This window comes from Micromys minutus (assembly GCF_963924665.1).
Source record: "Micromys minutus genome assembly, chromosome: X".
NCBI classification, from domain to species: Eukaryota; Metazoa; Chordata; class Mammalia; order Rodentia; family Muridae; genus Micromys; species Micromys minutus.
Window position 1 is genome coordinate 77,616,823 of NC_137970.1, and position 20,709 is coordinate 77,637,531.

The 20,709-nt window shown below is 35.2% G+C and overlaps 1 protein-coding gene across 1 annotated transcript in view; it reads left to right on the forward strand.

Annotated features, from left to right (window-relative positions):
• The window catches only part of IL1RAPL2 (interleukin 1 receptor accessory protein like 2), a gene marked incomplete at both ends in the record, with an annotated part of 1,190,107 nt that overhangs the window by 574,111 nt on the left and 595,287 nt on the right, over positions 1 to 20,709 (forward strand). The window contains one exon of the mRNA XM_080910286.1: positions 11,616 to 11,769. Within this exon, the coding sequence (XP_080766412.1) occupies positions 11,616 to 11,769 (154 nt within the window). The remainder of the gene's footprint in view (positions 1 to 11,615; positions 11,770 to 20,709) is intronic.

Here is a 20,709-nt window from a genome sequence, read left to right on the forward strand (position 1 = left end):
GTGGGTTCTACAAGTTCCCTCTCCCCAATGTAGGACATTTCATCTAGGGTCCCTCCCTTTCTTGGGAAACATAATATTATTATAAATCAAGTTTATTCTCTCAAGGAGACTATCAAAATTTAATGGGACCCTCCATACTATCATTAAAATTCTTAGCATCTATTAAGTAATTATTATATTCCACTCCCTGCAATAAGCTTTGCCTCTATATTATCCTATCTAAATGTCAATACAATTTCTATGGTGAGTATTTTTATTCTTTTTTTTAAGATTTATTTATTTTACTTATGTGGATACACTGTAGCTGTCAGACACACCAGAAGAGGACATTAGATTCCAGATGGTTGTGAGCCACCATGTGGTTGCTGAGAATTGAACTCAGGACCTCTGGAAGAGCAATCAGTGCTCTTAACCACTGAGCCATCTCTTCAGCCCCCTTTTATTCTTATTTAATAAAGAGAAAGAATCTTAGAGAGATGCAACATATTACATTTATTTATTGTGTATGTATGCATACACTGTAGCTGTGTTCAGATGCACCAGAAGAGAGCATTGAATTCAAATACAGATGCTGTGAGCAACCATGTGGTTGCTGGGAATTGAACTCAGGACCTTTGGAAGAGCAATCAGTGCTCTTAACCACTGAGTCACCTCTCCAGCCTGAGAAAGCATTTTCTTAATTACTATGTTTTTCTACAATGATTCAATTTTGCTCATGGATCCTTCTATAAGATGAAGGGTTTTTAAAAACCAGCCATGCCACCCCCCAAAAAGAAGTAAACAGAGAGTGCACTTCAGTTTTATAGGGGGGGGGGGATGGAGAGTTGATCTACCCCAGAGAAAGCAGCTGGGGGTAAATTCAAGGTCAGCAAGCTCTTTGTGTAGTAATTAATTCTATCTCATCTTATCTTCTGCTAACTTCCTTCTTCCCCTTTACTTATGTCTTTCAACACCCCACTTATTCCTGGGGAAGTGCTACCCCTCACTCCCCTCTCCAAATGAGCCAATAAATCCAGAACAAAAGGATTTCAAGTTTTGCCTGAATAATAGTGTCTAAAGTCTAGTTTATTAAATTAAAATTTATTCTAATTGATAGAAAAGCATAAAATTGTATGTAAGAGTTAGATATTGCATTGTTTTGATGCATGTGTACATTTTGCAATATTTATGTTGCAATATTTATATTAGATTAAAAGAATCTACCTCCTCAAACAAGTATCATTTGTTTGTGGTGAGAGTGTTCAAAATCCTTTCTTATATTTTTTAAAAAATTCAATACCTTGTTAATTATAGTCAACTTACTATAAAATAATACTATTTTACAAACTATTGATCCTATATAAATGTAAATTCATACAGTTAATCAGAATCTCCCCCTTTCCTCCTATTGTTAGTTTGTTTTTGTTTTCAGTAAAATTTGCCTTTTTTCTTTGTTATACTAAATGCTTGTTCTGTGTATTGACTTACTCCTTAGAACTACTATATAAATACTTTATCCCCATTTTTGTGGAAGAAAAGACTAGAGAATCAGACAGAAAAACTACATAATTGCGTGTGCCTTTCATTTTGGATATGACACTAAAGAACCTCTGAGGTATCCAAATGTTTTGTTGACCATTGATTCTCATATGAAGATTCAAATAAACCCTAGAAGATGTTTTGAGGTATTGGGAAACTATTTCCTTTTTGAAGGTAATATTTGGGTACCCCACTCTGTATTTGTTTTGAAGTCTGTGCATTTCCTACCTGGCAACACAGGAAGGGACTTTTTTTCTCTGGCTATAGAACTGCTATTTAAAGTGGAGGATATATTCATACAGAGTTCATTCTGGGACAAAACCTAATTTTGAAATGTCTCATTTCTAGTGTTTTGCAGTGAAAACATATTTCCTTATCCTCTTTGAATTTTTGTTTTCAAGTATGCAATCTCTATATTCTGGTTTCCCTTCTGTCCATCTCTGTTTTTTTTTTTTTTTAATTGTCTCTCTAATAATGTTACTCTCACATTCTCTTGTGAGTTTCCAAGATTTTGTACAATATGTTGGTGGTGACCTCTAAAGTCTGTCGTCTCCTTCCAACACATATCACAGAAATGAGACTTAGCTGGTAGCACTGGGAATGTTTTCATAAAGATGGATGAGCAAGCCAATCTTGTCTGTGCATATAAATGCAGGAGATAAAAGTGGCCTAACTAGCTTCTATTGAATTTCATTGGTCAACAGAAGGAGGGCAGAAAAAGAGCTACATTTTTAAAAATTCATGCTGATACTATATGAATTAAGGCTAGACACAGAGGTAGAACAGTGCATGGTTTTTATTAGCATTTTAGAAAGAAGAGGAAGTATATATTTTTTGATTTAAGAACAACATTTAATACCTTCTTATACTCTGATGACAGTTTTCATATGAGTATTATGTCTTTTCGTGTATTTTCCTTCATCTTTTCTTACATTACTTTTCACCTGAATGTATTAATTTTACATTATTACTTCCATTATAACATTTTCACACATGTATAGAATATATGTACTTTTGCTATGCTATTCTATTACCATCCTTTGTCCCCTTGCCTCTCATCCCTTTATTTTCCCAGCAAGTTTACATTTCATGTATCCAATTTCTAAAAGAAAGGGACTGCTAGCTTTTCAAGAATACCAATAGTGCAAACATACACATGCCCACACGTACACACAAATGTATTTTGGCTTGCAATATTCATCTAGCTTGACTAGTTGCCTCAGTTGGTATCCCAATGTTAATGAGAAAAAAACAGGGCAGTTTGAATTTTCCTTATTTTCACTAGGCCTGTTTAATTATGAATGTTGCTTATTAGTTATAATTGATTGTGACTGAGAATAGATGATTTCATATTCATTCGTTCTATAGATCATTGGTTCAATGGTTCCTTTCTGGGTAAAAACCTGGCTGAAACACCATAGTAGGAACTGGCAATGGAGTAGTGACCAAAGTAAACTCATGGCCCCATTTTCCTGGAGGTAATAAATAAATAAACTGTCTCTTCTCAATGCTTTAAGAAGGATATGTTTCACTTAAATCATTTAAGAATAGCTTCTACTCATGACTAATAGCATCATTTTATTGAGTCAAGTGTAATACACATGCATGTTTTTCACCAAAAGAAAAACTTATTAGAATTCAGGCTTATTTAATAGTTTCTCAGTACACAAGAGATAGCACAGCCTTTTTATATGACTATAAACTAAGAAATTGATAATATGGTAGAGAAAAGCAAGAAGACAACATGTCCCAACCATGTTAGCAGTTCTAGGCCCTTTTCAGTGATTTAGGGCTGAAAACCAGGAATTCAAATGTTTATACTACATTAATACTACATTAATCCCTACAATGGACCCCAAAGTGCTATAGATCACTGGCATATAAACTCTCATTTACTTTCTCATGTGTGCATATATATATGTATATATATATATATATATATATATATATATATATATATATATATATACACATGTATGCACACACACACATACACACACACACACACACACACACACACACACACACACACATATATATATATATATATATATACATATATATATGATTTTTTAACCTAAGAGTAAATCAGGTATGATTGTCCTGTCATTCTATTCAGCAGGGGTTGATATCTTAAGTCCTATATCTGAAATTCATCAGTTAGATAAAGGATATGAAGCTATTTATTGGTGGTTATTATCTATACAGAAAAAGAATGTGATACAACTTAGAGACAGTCACTAGATTAAGAGGTGGGAAACTGGGCTCAAATCCTGAACTGAAAAGCAACAGAAAGCATTATCACACTGCCATAATGATCACTCCACTGAATAGCTAGCTATTCTAAACTTCTAGCATACTCACTTCATTTATGCAACCACAAGTTTCTATAATAATCATTGGTCCAGAAACAAGACCAAATGCTTCTACAAGATTCTGCAGGGATTATGAATGTCCAAAGAAACTGAAATTTACATGAATGGCAAATATCTGTTGTTGTTCAACATGCATGTGAAACTAAATAGCAGGAATTATATTATAGGGACCTTGCAGCTTTTCCAATTCAACTTCTTATGTATGGAGAATCTGAGGACAAAAGATTGAATAATTTGCTTAAATGGGATAAGATCTATTTTAAGCATATTTTCCCAAATGGCTTCCAAAGCTCAAAGAGCAGTGAAAAGAAATGAATGTGTATACATACCTATGTGTTCATGTTGATCATCACTAATTTAAGATGTCAACATGTGAACTACTCAAAAATCTCAAGCATTTAAAGCAATGATACCACAAGTGGAAAAATACATACAATTTTTGCTTTATGTATAAAGTAACTAAGTGCTACATAAAGTTGTATTTAAACTATTCTAATAAGTGAATTTTGTACTTACCTTTGGTCTCTGTATTCAAGACTGCCTATTAGGTACATGCTAACATTTCATAATCTAAAATAATCTAAAATTCAAAACACTTCTAAGTATTTTTGTTAAGGAGTATTTATATTTAAAATACGTCTCTTTCTTTCTGTGTCTCTGTCTGTCTCTGTCTCTGTATCTCTCTCTCTCTCTCTCTCTCTCTCTCTCTCTCTCTGTATGTGTGTGTGTGTGTGTGTGTGTGTGTGTGTGTGTGTGTGTGTGTGTGTGTGTAAAGGAGATCATTTTGAGAAATCAAGCAATGTGCAAGTCTATGAAGACATAGCTTTTCCTTCCACTGTGTTTAACCACATCAGCTAACGTAAATCACTTGCATGTTGCATTATTTTATAGTCTGTTCCCCTAACTCCTGCCTTCACGTTCTTTTCCTCTTCTCTCAATATGCATAAAATTTCTTTGAAGTCACAACATATATATTCTCTCTATAAGCTGTAGTTATTTACATACCTATACAAACACATTTTCTTTTCCCCCATTTTTATAAAATAATAGTATCTTGCAGTGTATACTAGTCTTCAGCACTCTGCATTACACACAAACATGAATATTCTTCTATGGTCAAAATTTTCAGCCTAGTTAGTTGCTTTCTAATGGTAAGGATTGAACTCAGGATCCCACACTTATTAAACACATGCTGTTTCACTAAGCTAAATACACAGTCCCAGATCTAATTTATTCTTTAATGATTCATAGGATGTAGGGTACCTTATTTATTTAACATTCTTCTACTTGTGATTTTAAAATATTTTACTTTTATTAATCAAAGATTTCAATATCAGTTCTTGTAAACAAATATATCTACCCTGACACACACACTAAGAACAGTCTTTGTTCATACTATCATTTAATATAAATGTTAACTTCATAACTGTTATGATAACAAACTGAAATAAAATGTATGAAATTCTCCAAAAATGGATATTAAAGCCTTAATTTTATAGCCAACAACAATAGTTTAGCAATGACTATCTATAAATATCATCACTTATGTTAATGAGATAACTATCTTATTTTATTTTATTTTGCTTTACCTGTGACTGTTTTCTTAAAGCTTGAAATAGTTTTTGAGCCCTCATTATACAACAACCTAAAGGGCCATTACATTATTTTGCTAATGAAATGGCTGGCTAAAATGTTTAATAATGTTAAATAACTGTTGAAAATACAATAAATTTGTATATTTCCTGGTCATAAATGTATTCCACCCTTAATTTACTAATTGTGTATATTTCTTTCAGAGATACTCTAATTATGAATGAGCCACGTGATTATTCACAAGTTGATGGACATTTGTGTTGTTTTCTTTTGTGTGACTGTAAAACTATTATAGGCTTTGGTTTTGATTTTCTAATTTGTTTTTCCAAAATAACACTTAAATTTTAAGATTATACTATAATTTCATCATTTCCATTCTTTTTCCTCCATTTAAACCCTTCAGTATACTTCCTTTACTCTCATATAGAGTCAGAGTCTAGTTTTTAATCACAGTTACACATGCATGTGTGTGTGAGTGTGTATTCTCTTTCTCCCTCTCTCTCTCTCTCTCTCTCTCTCTCTCTCTCTCTCTCACACACACACACACACACACACACACACACACACACACACACACACACACACACACACATATATATATATATATATATATATATATATATATATATATATATATATATAAACCATTATAGTATTTCTTGTATGCACAGTCTCAAAAAATAATTATTGGATGTTGGAATTGGTGTGTTCTTCCCAAGGGAAGACTATTTCTTCCACTCTTAATATCCCTTATTTTCCTGTAGTATTTTTTGGGTTTTTTTTGTTTTTTTTTTTTTGTTGTTGTTGTTGGTGGTGGTGGTGGTTGTAGTGGTATGTGTGTGTGTGTGTGTGTGTGTGTGTGTGTGTGTGTGTGTCCAGAGTTGAGGCTTCATGGCGTTTGCCTGTCCACTTTAGCATGTCTGTTGGTACCATCCTTGTTCAGGTCATATTTAGGAAACCATTTTGATGAGACTTCATAGCTTTTGTTCCTTTGACATTTTAGGAAACACAATGTCATAGAAGTCTTCCAATTTCTATGACTCTTATTGTTTATGCCCCATTTTCTTCAGTGATTCCCCCCAAGCCTTACATAAGTGCAAAAGTTTGTTATAGATGTATCAGTATGGATTTCTCAGTGTAATTGTAGGTACTCGGAGCTAAAAGTCTGCTGTGTTTGTTCTTGATGTACCTCTAGTCTTGATTTTTAAATTTTTTTCAAGAAGTTTCTCTGAAAACAGACCAAAATCATATTGTTACTTCAGATGTAATCCTGCATTGTCCTTAAATTGTTTTTAATCATTTGTTTATTTGTGTGTGTTTGTGGGGAGGGGTTATGTATGCACACACTTGCCATAGTGCATGTATGAAAATCAGAGGATGGCTGGTGGAAGTTGATTCTGTTTTTACCATATGGTCCTTAGGATTGAACTCAGGTCAATAGGCTTGTGGTAATTACCTTTACCCCATGAGTCATCTGATCGACTCCATAATTCTGAATTATTATATAGGAGTCTTATCAGTTTACCCATACAGTGCAAAGTAGGGGAAGTATTCTAGGATTTTCTGATTGGGTCTTAGCATGATTGGGTCTTAGCATTTCAGCATAGCATTGTCTCTTGGCAGATATTATCACACAGGCCCATGATCTTTACTCTTATCTTTTGATATCAAAGAAGGAAAGCCAGAAGGGTTACAAGTGCTATTTTTCTTTGTACAATTCAGAGGCTAGGTGGAGCTTTAATGTTTAATTACTCCTTCAATTAATGTTCTCTAATAGGTATGACTCTCTGTTACACTGGGCTTGGGGTAGAGGTTTCCTTCATGACATCACCTGTCTGAGGAATCTGAGAACTGTTGAGCTTTGGTTGGTTTAGCTGCTTTCTTTTTGTAAGAATGATAGTGGTAGCTAAAAACCCCTTTACGAGACTGGAAAAGATGGCTCCAGCCCTAGACCTGTAACTGCTTACTATGTTGCCTCTAGAGTTCTATAAAATGTTAATCATATTGGTATTCAATAATTGATGGACATTTAACCTGGAAAAATAGACTACTGAGATAATAGCAATAGAATAATAGCATTTATTAGGTAGTTTTAGTGTGTGATATGTTATAATACAGGGCATTGGTATGCGCAGCCTCATTTAATCTTTATCTCAATAGATATTATTACTCCCACTTTTAAAAAAGAAAATCGGTGCAGCAAGTGCTTAGAAACATAAAACTGGTATTTTTTTATTTAAGTGTTAACATCTAGAACTTTAATTCTTCATGACTCTGGGTTATTAATAACAACATTATGAACTGAGGTATGACAGGATATTTAGAACATTAGAAGTAAAAGACTCCTTGGAGTAAGGTATTTTAGGTATTTGAGGTAGGGTTGAGGTACAGGTGATAAGGTTAGGGTTCATTCTCAATTTGTACTTGTGGTCCAAGCCATCTGTTCTATTCTTATACAATAGAAAATCTGAGTTCCCTGAAGACCATTAACCAGATGTGTAGATGCCTCAAGGGATAGTATAAAGTCAGGTGAAAGGAAGGAGTCATCCTGGGGAAGGGGCTTTACATATTCAGATATAAGTCATTTGAGGATCAGAAGTTACTGATGTGCCTTTGTCCACACAGCTGCTTTGTGATTAATCCTCAGAATCAGGTGAAATATTTAAATCACCCATTCTGATCTTCTGGCTGTGAGGAATGAATTGTTTGCTCAGAATGGCAGTAAATTAACCATGCCCACCATAACAAATGAATTACAGCACGGCCACGGATATGAGGGTGATATCTTATAAGTGGGTTATGAGGACAGTGGTAACTATTTCAAGAAAAAAACTCCAATAGCCAAATGAGTCAGCCCACAGGTTGATATGAACAGACTATGTAAACAAATATTTCTTTTGTGCACTCAAGTCTCCCAATCGGCAACTGCTTGTATGTGATATCTGTGTCCAAAGGACGGCAAAAGGGAAAGGAACTGAAGCTTATAGACTGGAATTATGCTGATTGTGAAAGAACATTTTACAAAAACCTGCTCCAGGAGGGGATAATCAATCTCTAAGCTGAAGCTAAAGAACTGGGGGAACACAACTTTTATAAATCTTCAAACTAATGCAATTTATTTCAGTAGTACTATGACCAGCACATAGTTGAGAAAATTAATAATGTAAATATTCAGAGCTTTTATTATTTGATTCCTTGGTGGTTTTCCTAACTATTCTTAGAAAAACAACTATTCTGACATTGTTCTGTGCACTTAAACTTTGTTCACTCGATGTCTGTCACAAGGAACCACAGATGAGACAGTGAAATGTGGCATATAACAGAAATAATGTAGGGACACCATTAAGTTTAGCAGATTGCAGTTTAGAGAGGAAATGCTTCAAGTAAGTGGAATCAAGGCCTAGGAAACATCTGCAATTCTATATACATACAGAGACCCAGGTAAACTGACTATCAAAATCACTTTCTGAATGGTGAAAAAATGGGAGCAGACAGAGTCATTCATTCATGTGGTCAAGATGGTAAAGATAACTTACCAAGGGCTCCTCCAATCAAAATACAGTTCCTCCACTGACCTAAGACTAGTGTTAGTGTACCCTGTAAGGGTCAGGACATAGTTAGGCAGTTGAAGTATTACAGTGCTGGCTGATAGTTAACCAATTAGAGAGGATTTATTTATATCTGATCAACCATTGGTTATTAAAAAGAACAAGAGATTCTAGAGAGATACAATCCAGGATCAAAAGGTTTAGAAATGGAAACATTCTCTGTACTTATGGTACTATTGTCTAAGACTGTGGTGGATAAAAATTCTGATGGCAAATCGGATGGGACTTAATATCACCCCCATAATAGAAAGTGTAGGGCTGAGACTTAAAGAAGTTGGCTTAAACCCTGAATTTCAGCCTGGAGATATGGTCACTCAAACGGAGTTTTGTTTTGCATCCTTACCACATGGCTGGAGGAGGAATTAAGATGGTCTGAAGATATTTCCACAAGCTGCAGTTTTATAAACATACACACCCACTTCTGCTAGCTACAAGGAGTCATTTATATGTCTAAATGGCAAGTTAGAGAGTATACAAGACTGTCTAGGTTTATCTCAGAGGACGTGCAAAAATTCTAGCCTGTTTATCAGGAACTATTTTCTAAGCCCTCTACATATTTTAGTTTTTACTTCCTGCCCTAGAGTAGGGTATACCTGTGATCAGTGAATATAAAGGTACTTGTAACTAATCATGTGAATTTTCCCCAAAATGACATTAGAAAATGAGGCCATTTATCTTTGAATAAAATAAATGTGTGGGCTTTTGCCTGCCCCCACCACCTCTATGTGAGAGCACAGCAGCTCAGCTTTCATTTTCCTTTCCTCTCGAAATGCCCATTGGGACCATATTTTTGTTTAATGACCTTCAGAATGATTCTTTAGAAATCTGAGGCTATCAGTGTTGGAAGCAATGCGAAAATAATTGTGGATTATTGTTGTATGACGTTAGTGGCAGCTGGGCTGATTTTTTTCCCTCTCTGTTTAGACTTTTCTTCATTTTCCCAGAAACCTTATATCCCAAGGTTTAGCTCAGAAGCAAATCTCATATAGGTGATAAACCTTGCCAGACATGCTATGTAATATAATTTCAGACAGACTCTTAACTGTTCTTCAGAAAGACCCCAGGGAGTAAAGCAGCCTTATATCTCGATGTCCTCTGTTCTATTACTTTTATTTACTCTCTTAAATTGTGTTTGGATAGTTGTAGTGGACATATCTCTTGAATATTATACCTACAAACTTAAGTGCCATTTATTGTGCTGTGTTCCCAAATCTACTGCTAAGAGAAAAATAAGTTATAGTGAAAAATGATAAATGGGTATTTGCTCTCACAAATAATTTATAAACATTTACGGGCACTCACAGCTGGGCACTGAGAGTCAACAGATTCCAACATTTTGTGAGTGCTTGAGATATGTATATGGAATGTGGGCTTAAGGAAGAGTTGATGCAGATGTTACACACAGGGCAGTGGGTAAAAGGAAAAAAAATACTTTCAGCTATTGTCTTCATAATCCACTTTGTAATCAATTTTATAAGTGCCTCAACTGACAAAGTCAGAAAATGGTAAAAATAATTTTGTTTTAACCCTTCAGTACTTCTTTATAACTACATGCTTCCACTAATGTTTTACAGTAACTGGCTAAAAATTTGGTTAAAACTTTCCAGTTGAGAAGAGGGAGACTTGGAACAATATATAGAAGTAGTTTGAGAAAATTCCCCCAAATCAAAGCTACTTGCCTGAGTATTCTTCTATATTTGGTGGATACATATACGTCACTCACTGGAAGAGTTTTATACATTCCTTTTTTGGGAAGTTCAAAGTGGTACCAAGACTTTCACATCAAAAGGAAAGGAGAATTTGTTTCTAAATAAAATTTTCTTCTCTTTTCATGTATCAATAAGCTCACAAAGCAAGTTGATATCTCCATGCTGTTACTATAACAAAGGTGCATCTTCCTTCTCTGTGTTTAAGGAAATCCTGAGCTCTAATTTTCTAGATTCCATACTATCCTCTAGATATCAGTATTTTGTTTGTTTGTTTGGGGGATGTTTGTTGTTTGCTTTTTACAACAGAGAATATCTAATAAAACACTTATAAACACCACTGCTAATGTAAAAGCCTGCTATAAATGTTTTGTGATGTTTCAAATTCCCATCTAATATGCTACATGGTGAAATGAACTATTGTTCCTTGGAACTTTTAGGAAAGACAGGTATCAATTATGAAGAACAGGAAACTGATATTTAGCTACACTCAACATTATTCTTTGTGTCAACATTATTCTTTGTGTGAGTTTTGCATTTTGTGAGCTTGGATGCCATTCTGGTTTTGCTTAGTACCTTTGAAATCCTGCTGATTTAAGAGTAGGTTTTAAAGTGACTCCTGTTGTTGTAACTAATGATATCCAAACTGGATGCAATAATATGCATCTGTGATATTGCCTGAACATTGTTTAAACTTCTTAGTTACTCATTTGGAAGAGCATGTGGAAGAATACAAGCATGTAATTTTACCTTGCCAATTCTAAATCTTAGGCGTGTGAATATTTATTTTTCACTGATGACTATTTTCCCCGCAGGAATGCAAGCCAAAAATGTGGAGAAGCATAATAATACAAAAGGGAAATGCTCTTCTCATCCAAGAAGTTCAAGAAGAAGATGGAGGAAATTATACATGTGAACTTAAATATGAAGGGAAACTTGTAAGACGAACCACAGAATTGAAAGTTACAGGTAGGAGCTCATTTTTCCTAAGTATAACAAATAAAATTTTAAGTAAAACTTGATTTGATGGGGAAGAGTTTTGTTCAAAGAGACAACTTCCTATACATTTAAAATTGGCAGCAAATCAACCTGTTGATGATATCACTATTAATAAGTTCCAGTGAACCAAATTTATATGTGAAACATGTGTGATTAGAGGTCAAGGGCTCATTGGCTGCCTGTGTGTTCTCTGCTGTTACAAAACATTTGTAACTCTTCAATCTGCTGCTGATCATGAGTGTAGAACTCTGAGAAGATACTGGAACCATTCTCAGATGTTGACTTAACTCATGTGAAATCTCCATTTAGGCAAAAGCTGCTTTGAAATTGTGGTTCTTTGAGGATTTTGGAATGAAATCTTTTGAACTTCATTTACACAAAATTTTTGTTAGGGTTCTTGGGTAGAGAGACTCCAAGTGGAAGAACAAATGAGTAGGAGTTCGATGGAATATAAAATACTGTCTCAGAATATTCTTACTTAGCAGATATTTTAGTAATTGATTTTCAGCGACATAGAATGGAATCTAAAACTATGATAATATTTTTTTACAAAAGGTATGGTATATCCCACGAGATGGCATGATAATGACTCACTTTTCTTTGTTCATCTGCAAATCTTGATTAATTTACCTGTAAATCAACTGGGTAGTACCTACCTAAAATTTTTGGACCAGAAGTGACTTATAGTTAAGAAGTTTTGGATATTTACATATAAATAATAAAACAGCTTAGAGATGAGACTCAAGTATAATGCAAAATTAATTTGCATTATATAAAATATACAAATAACTTGTCAGTAATTTTACACATTTTCTTATGATCCATTACATGATGTCAGCCATGGACCTTTTTTGTGCAATCACCTTGAAGTTCAATAAGTATTTGATTTTGTAGCAATGAGGAGCTGGCATTCAGAAGTTGCATTAATAGACTTAAGAGTAATGTACTTAAACCTTGCTTATCTAATGTTGACATCATCCAGTTGATTAATGATGACATACACTTGCTAATTTTAAGTGATTTAATAAAATGAATATTTTTGTTCCTCTCTGGCTGATCTTTTAGGGTTAGTATTAAAATAGGATGTCTTGAGAGTCTCTAAATTCAGAAGCATCATTCACATATTCAGGTAAATTTTTACTCTCCAGGTTTCAATTCATTAGCTCACATTCCATCAACCATTTTTCTTTCTTAGTTTCAATTTGCAAAGCACCTCCTGTGAAAGTTTAAATAGTTCTATGGATTAGAGTTTCATGCTCTTTCTCTGTATGAGTTTTCAAAGTAACTGCCATGTTGGACTAATCCTAAGTAGCAAAGATCTGCTTTTGATTAGTTTATGAGTTCTTCAATGTGAACTAAAGTTCCATGACACATTCATGGCAAACGACTCAATCACTGAATTATCATTAATAAGTGACCTGACCATGAACAAGGCATGGTCACTTTGACCATAACCACAGATTCTTATCAGATTCATGCTAAGCCCTTGTGTTTGGCAATCATTTATTAAATTTTATGACATTATAGTAGTTGGCTTGGTTTTAAGCTGAACTATAATAAAGCAAGCATTAAGCCTCCTTTACAGTTTCATCTAATGGATTTTGGTGAGAAAAATTTTTGTCTTTAGTTTTATTCCAGATTCTGAAAAAACACAACTAGGGTTGCTTATGTATGCATTTATATCACTTTAATTTATATGTCCTAAAATTTTGTGTAATTAATGTATGAGTTTAATATTTTATTAGCTGTCATCCAGAGGGCGTCAAAAGTTCATGTATGTTAGAATCATGTGGAAGGAATCAAGAAGGGTAAACATGAGAATCTTTCAATTCAGATTACCAGACCCTTCCACAAGATTCTATTTAGTACATCAGTAACACAATTTGTTTTTAGGTTGAGGCAATTCTGCCCTATACTTATCAAGGATCAAAAATGTTTTGCAAGGGAACTCTAGAAGAATGTTGGTTAATTAAAATGGCCAAAGTTGGATTTCCTATGTCACAGTTCACAAACATACTATAAACACATTCTCACAGGTCTGAAGTCATTTCTCTTCAATTACCAAGACTGAACATGAAAACTCAGGTGGTTGGTAACCAAGGGAATCATGACAAGGGGATATGTGGACAAAGGAGCTTCAATCAATGAAACCAGTTATTTAGTCACTACAAATTTACTATGTGCGGCAGACTAAAGAAAAGTTAGCCAAGAGCCAGAAAAATCATTTAGAAATTCTTTCACTACTATTTCCAGGTCAGTCAGTGATAATCAGTAGTATGAGAAAGTAGAAAGATATATATTTACTTAAAGAATCTAAATGTTATAGTGGTTATTATTATTTGAGACATTGCTGACATATTAAATGTGTAACTACTAAGAATAAATGTTAAAATAATAACTGGAGGAAATCTCCAATTCTTTTGCATTAATAAAATTTATAATAACAAAAAAAGAATCTAATGTTATTTTTTATGTAGAAACAAAATGGCATCTAGGTATAGAAGTTCAAGTTGCTATATGAAAGCTGATTCTTTTGTTGTAGTTTTATATGCTTTGTATAGTCAGAATCAAGAAAGCAATTACAATGATTTTCTTTTCATCATTCAAAATCCAAGGCTGCCATCACATAAAAACAAAGCCTACTCATACTTGTTTTGAATCTAGTAGCATAAAGATATGGGGCAAAATTTTTAATATAGTAATAATAGTATTTATTAATCATAAAATTATGTAGATTAAGGTAAATGATGTGTTTCAAGTGCACCTGTTTTATAAGATTATGAATTTTAAAAGGCTGTCTCCCTACGTTATTTGAATTTAACATTTAATAATTTAATATTTATGAATCTAACAAAATATGTCTTCAATAAAACAAATGTTAAGTGCTGGTTAGTTTAAGTAGATCAAGTTTTAAAACATCCAAATATTTTAAAATGATAAGTTAGAAAGTTAACCTTTGATTACAAATGATTTTTTATTTGAAACATTTTCAATAATATTTCCCCAAATAGCTTTCTTATTGCATCAAAATGGGATTTGTCTAAAATGCAAGTCTCTACAACACTTTTATTTTAGAAATCACAGCATACTTGTAGAACATTATTATAAATTTGTTTTATTTCCTTTGAAGCTGCATAAGAATACCTAATAAAATAGAACAGAAAACACACACAAATGCACGTTTAGATCATTTGCTCAATATGCCCACAGCAAATAGTTTTATTTCCCACAGCATATTTTATGTGGCTGTTTGCAATTTTGTAGGATTTCCCCCTTTATTCTCACTTGGCATTTGTGCAGAGAACTAGTTGAAGTAATCAGATGAGATGGGAGATTTGGGTCTTAGAAGGTGAAGATGCAGATAAAGTGATAATGGAAGAAGCAGGAAAGGAAGGAGAGAACATGAGCAGGATAATGCAATGGGGTCCCTGGGGTGAGCAGAGGTCTGCTATCTAAGGGTTGAAGAGAGACATAAATTACTGAGACTTTAAAGAGGCACAAAAGGAGAAATCTAACATGAATTGACTTATTCGCCTGGTGAATCATTCCTAAACAAATGCTTTTGTGCAGTCTTTTAGAAATGAGCATTCGCCATTTAGGAAACAAACCCTAGCAACCTGTTCTCTGCTGAAGATGACAATAATAAAGAAAGGGTAAAGTATTTGGATGGCTGAATCCAAACAATAAGTAACCCTCCAGTGAATTCTCAAATGCTTCTAGCATCCAGACAAGTCCTATATATGAATGATGTAGAACAAGGGTTCTAATAATAGGAGCAGCAAACTGAAACATTCTGCCATTTCTCAGTGCTGTCAGATGAGATCAGGGTCCACTACTACTAAGTTCTCTGAAATTTTTTGTAAAGAAATGGTAGAAGTCTATACTTTTATGTGGAAATTCCTGAATTGCAATGGACTTTATGAGCCATACAAACCATGTTGGTTGGCTAAACTGAATTTAGCAATTGTTCATTTGTTTTCTTGCCTTAAGCAATTTTGTCCAGTAGGACTTTGTTTTGTTTCATTCTGTTTTAGAAAGGGTTTCTCTTATGTAGCCCCAGCTGACAGGAAACTTGCTATGTAGATCATGCTGGCTTTAAGCTCAGAGAGATTCACCAAGCTCTTTCTCCAGAATGCTAAGATTAGAGTGTTCCACAGTCTCCGGCCTGCTCAGTAGGACTTTTAAACAAGCCCCTATGTGGCTGGCTCAGAATTTGTTTTCCCCTTTAATAGTGAAAGGGGGCATATTTCAAATTCTAGAGAGTGTTGGCAAGAATGCAATAGACAAGCTGAGAAAAGTACTCGGGAACCATCCCAGTCACAGCATCTAATAGACTGGTCGATCCAACGGGAGAGTGAAGGGGCACAGTTTATGGATGTAATACTGCAGAAAGAATATTGACAAATTGATTACCTCACAAAGAAGAACATTCCAGAAGATGAAGCATGTCAGTCTTGGGTGTTACCGATGAATTCAAAGCCCCAGGATAAAATGCCTACCTTGGCCCTGAAGCAGTGTGGTGGGACGCATCAAAGAAACAACCCGTTGCCATTTGTTTGTTCCCCTTTACTGTCTCTCTGAACAGCCAGTTGACATGACTTGAATTCATGTGTCATGATTATCACACAAAATGGATCTCATTTGCCCCATTTCTGTAACTTAATTAGGAAAGACCTCAGCAGTCAGTCGTTCTTGGCTGCATTAAAAAAAGATTCACATGACTGAATTTCATAATAGGCTGTTCTTTTGCCCAGTCACAGGTGGAGACGTCGTGGGATGCAAACTGGCTCGCACCAATGGAATTTCTATTCCTCTTAAACCTCTCCCTCCCTTTCTGAGTAACATTAGCCTTTTATTCCCCCAAACACACATACACACACACACACACACACACACACACACACACACACACACCACATCCTGGATAGTGTCACACTGACTTGTGTGCTTTTTAAAGTGTTCTGATGTTCTACATCCTTTTTAGGCCATCTCCTCAGATCCTCACTTTGTGTGGCTACTACTCTAGGACCTCAGTGAGTTTAGCAGTTTGTAAGTGATGAGAGCCAAAAATGATTTCCTTCTCAACCAGCTTATTTGATATTTAATAGATATTGCAATTCTGTAACTTGCAGGTATGACTAATAGTGGGGAATTCTAGCAACTCTTCAGGGCCTGTGTAATCTCTTCTCAGACGTCACAGTTTCTTGCCTGCAGGTAGTCAGTTGTTCGTTGTAGCAACAAGACCATCCCTATCGTTGACCTGGAGAAACTGGGAGGAGGGAGAAATCCTGCTTAGAATTATGGAAAGGAGGTCTTGGGTGTCAAGTGAAAGAGTGATTTTCTCTCTCTCTCTCCTTCATCACACTTATTGTATCTGTTCTCTTCATATTTCCTTCACTATGTTCTAACCTATGACATGAGGATATCTATTAACCCTGATTCTGACAGCCCGGGTCAAAGGGATCACCAGTTTCTGTCCTAAGAAAATGTTTATGTCATGTTGCTATGCCCTGCAGGGAGATAAATGACCATGGGTAACTATCCTGTCAGCAGAAAGGCAGGCTTGTTTCTCTCTAAAATCAGAGACTATGAGCATACTCATTCTTGTGGGCTGATTTCACACACATCTATGCAGGATCACAGACTAGAGGTGAGGGTGAATGTGCTACAGAACACAGCAGCAGAATCTTCCAAATGAGTCACATCCTTCTCTGTTCATCTAGAGGCAATCTTATAGCACCAGGGGTCCTCAATGAGTCTCCTTCCTGCATTCTCTGATGTCAAAGAGGTGGTAGCTATTTAAGGAAAGGTTTTCATTTTGATTCCTAGGTATGCACACAGTGATATATCCACATTTTCTGAGGCCCAGTGTGTTTATTTGTAAAAGTTACATCTACCTTGCTTTGCCTAACTTGAAAACAATGGTTTGATCAAGCAGAAAATATTTTATCAGGAAACCCTTCTGTAAAACAGAAAGCCGGGAAATTGTATGGAAGGAGACTAGCCATGACTTCAGTCTAGCAGAGTGGAGGAGTGACTCAGAGGAGTCCAATTGAAGTCAGACATTATTCACCACGCCTATTTAGAGCTCCCAACATTCTTCAACATTGGTGGGATTTTTCTCAAGTTTAAGATGGAAAATGAGGGGTTAGAAAGGGTGAGATCCTGGCTCATGATGAGTGATACACCACATAAGCAATGGAGCTAAAATTTTATCCCATATTTGCTTCAAATGTTGCTCTTTAAAGCACTCTCTTGCAAGCTACCTAGAGAGCTCCTGCATAGAACTGTGTGAAGTAAATGTCAGTAACTGGTTTGTACTCTCCCTTTCTGCCGGCTCCATGCACCCCATGTTCTTTGTCTATACACACTTTGTACTCCTGTAATTTGTGAAGCCTCCACAGACTTGTCTTACATTCACCCATTTCATTTTCCTCAAGGCTCTCGTGGCTCTGTCTAAAGATGATTTGTAATTACTTTGGAGTTCCCTTTCTTTAGATTTGCCCTCACAATCTCTTTAAAAAACCTCGAAAAATGTGCTGCTATCTAGAGATTCACCATAACACTTAAATACAACACATAATTATAGATCTATGCTCATTGCTGTGTGTGCTTTTTTTGCTATGTGCTGTTGTGTGCATGAGCTCATCATAAAAAGGACCGTGTAATGTATGCTATTTTGTTCTTCATTTACAGACATAGCAATTGAAATACAGAAAACAAATTTCTCAGTGTTCCATAGCAGCTAAATGATAGTTTTGCAATAAAAACTCAGGTGTTTTTGTTTGTTTGTTTGTTTTTATAAAGCCTGGGCCACTTCTACTACTAGATGCTTATAGGTCTACCTAGTGCTCATGATAATATGATCTGGTTTGATGAGAATTGGTACTGCTCTTATAGGGAGAAATAAAAATTTCTTATGTTGAGAAAAATGTGTAAAGAAAATACTTTCACACACACACACACACACACACACACACACACACACACACAGGTAACTGTATAAAGCAAAGGATTTGTCTGTGAGAATACATATATATTCCAGAGCTAGAGACCTATGATCCAAACATAGAATCTAATAAGTATAAAATTATTAATTTACTTGACTGAAACTCAGTTTTATCTTTTATTGAAAATGCTAATATTTTTTTACCATGTTGATTTGAAGAAAATAATTAGAAATGCAACCATTATGTCTGGAAATTAACAGGCATATTATAGCCATATTCTTAAAATGACTCTTTTCACTGTCATCATGGCCATTTCTGGAAAGCTAGAAAAGGTTACTTTGTAACAGTTTTACCACAAGAAAGGAGTCCAACAAATAGTCTAGTGCAGATGGTTATTATTATCAGAGTGCTTCAATTACAGGGGATGCATTTTGAAGACAAAGACGTTAACTAGGGACTATGCAACACTCAGGCAAAATGCTACACAGGTAAGTACTCAGAACCAAAAGATCTCATCCAAGGAGACATGATCTTGGGAAATAGTTTGTCAATTAAGATGGTCAGAAAAAGACTGTTGTTCGTATAAATGAGTTTTTGCAGCCAGCAAAGGCATTTTAATGATGTGTGAGGCAAGAAACAAAGGCTGCTGAAAGAAAGCTGAGGTGGAAATTAGTCCCGAGGACAAACATGCTAAGGAGTCTGGCCCTTTCTATCCAGCAATCCCTTATGTCATTATGGTTCATCCCAGTTTATAAAGGCAGTTAAATGTCCTCTTTTCACTGCCAAAGGGGAAGAGAATCCATCAGTTTGAATCTATAAATCTTGTTTTTGTACCAAGCATATTTTGTATCCTAAGTGTCGCTGATTTGGCATGAGGTTTCACTGGGGATCTGGAGGAGCAGCTGGTAACTGCCAGATGCAGCAGCCCAAGTGAGGAGGTGCATGGGCACAGGGTGGGAGACCAGAGAATGTGGATTCTTTTCTGGACAATGCCCTTTTAACCTTCTTACCTACCTTACGCATCTACTCCCTTGTGCATCTAGAATACAGTAGTCGTTGAGTTTGTTTGTTGGATCTTTCACATCAGAGGTCATACTATGTGATATTTCCACCTATGTTGGGTTAAGAGACAGATCAGCAGTAATAATGTTCACCTGTTGTTGGATTAGCTCCCTGAGTGATTTGCCTATTTGCAATACTTAGATGTCATAGACTCGTGATTAACCCTGCCATAAGTGTTGTATGAGAAACCAATTTTTTACTTTTATTCTGAAATAAGGTATTTTAGTATGCTAAGAATGTAGTTCAGTTAGTTGAATATTTGCTTAGCATGCACAATTACCATGAGTTCAGTTCGCAGTACTGTATAAACCATGCATGGTAGCACAGGCCTCCAATCCCTGTACTTGGGAGCATCTTTAGATACATAGCAAATTCGAGGCTAACCTGGGACATATGAGACACTATACCCCCTAAAGATATTTAAAATTGTATTTTAACTACATAGACCCTTTTCTACTAAAGCCAAACATTTCTTGGTGTTTGGAATTTGAATATTATATGAATAAAATGATTTTTATGATTTAATTAAATTTAGCTCCTGACTAGTACATAAAGTACAAAGGAGAAAGAAAATTTTAGGGCAAGTAAATAAATATTAATGCTGTGATTATTAATGTAGCACATTTAATATTTTTGTGTTTGTCTCTGTGGTGTGAATAAATGTGTATATGCTTGTTTACATGTGAGTGAGCATTCATATGGAGACTCACAAATGATTCTTATCAGTCAACATCCACTTTATTTCTTGAGGTAGGGTTTCTCCATCAACCTGAATATCTCCCAGTGAGTCTGGATAGCTAACTTACCCTAGAGAGCCCTTGTTTCTGACTCCAGATTGTTGGGATTACAAGTGACTGCTTCACTTGCCAAAATATTCTCCCTCCCTCCCCCTCCCTCT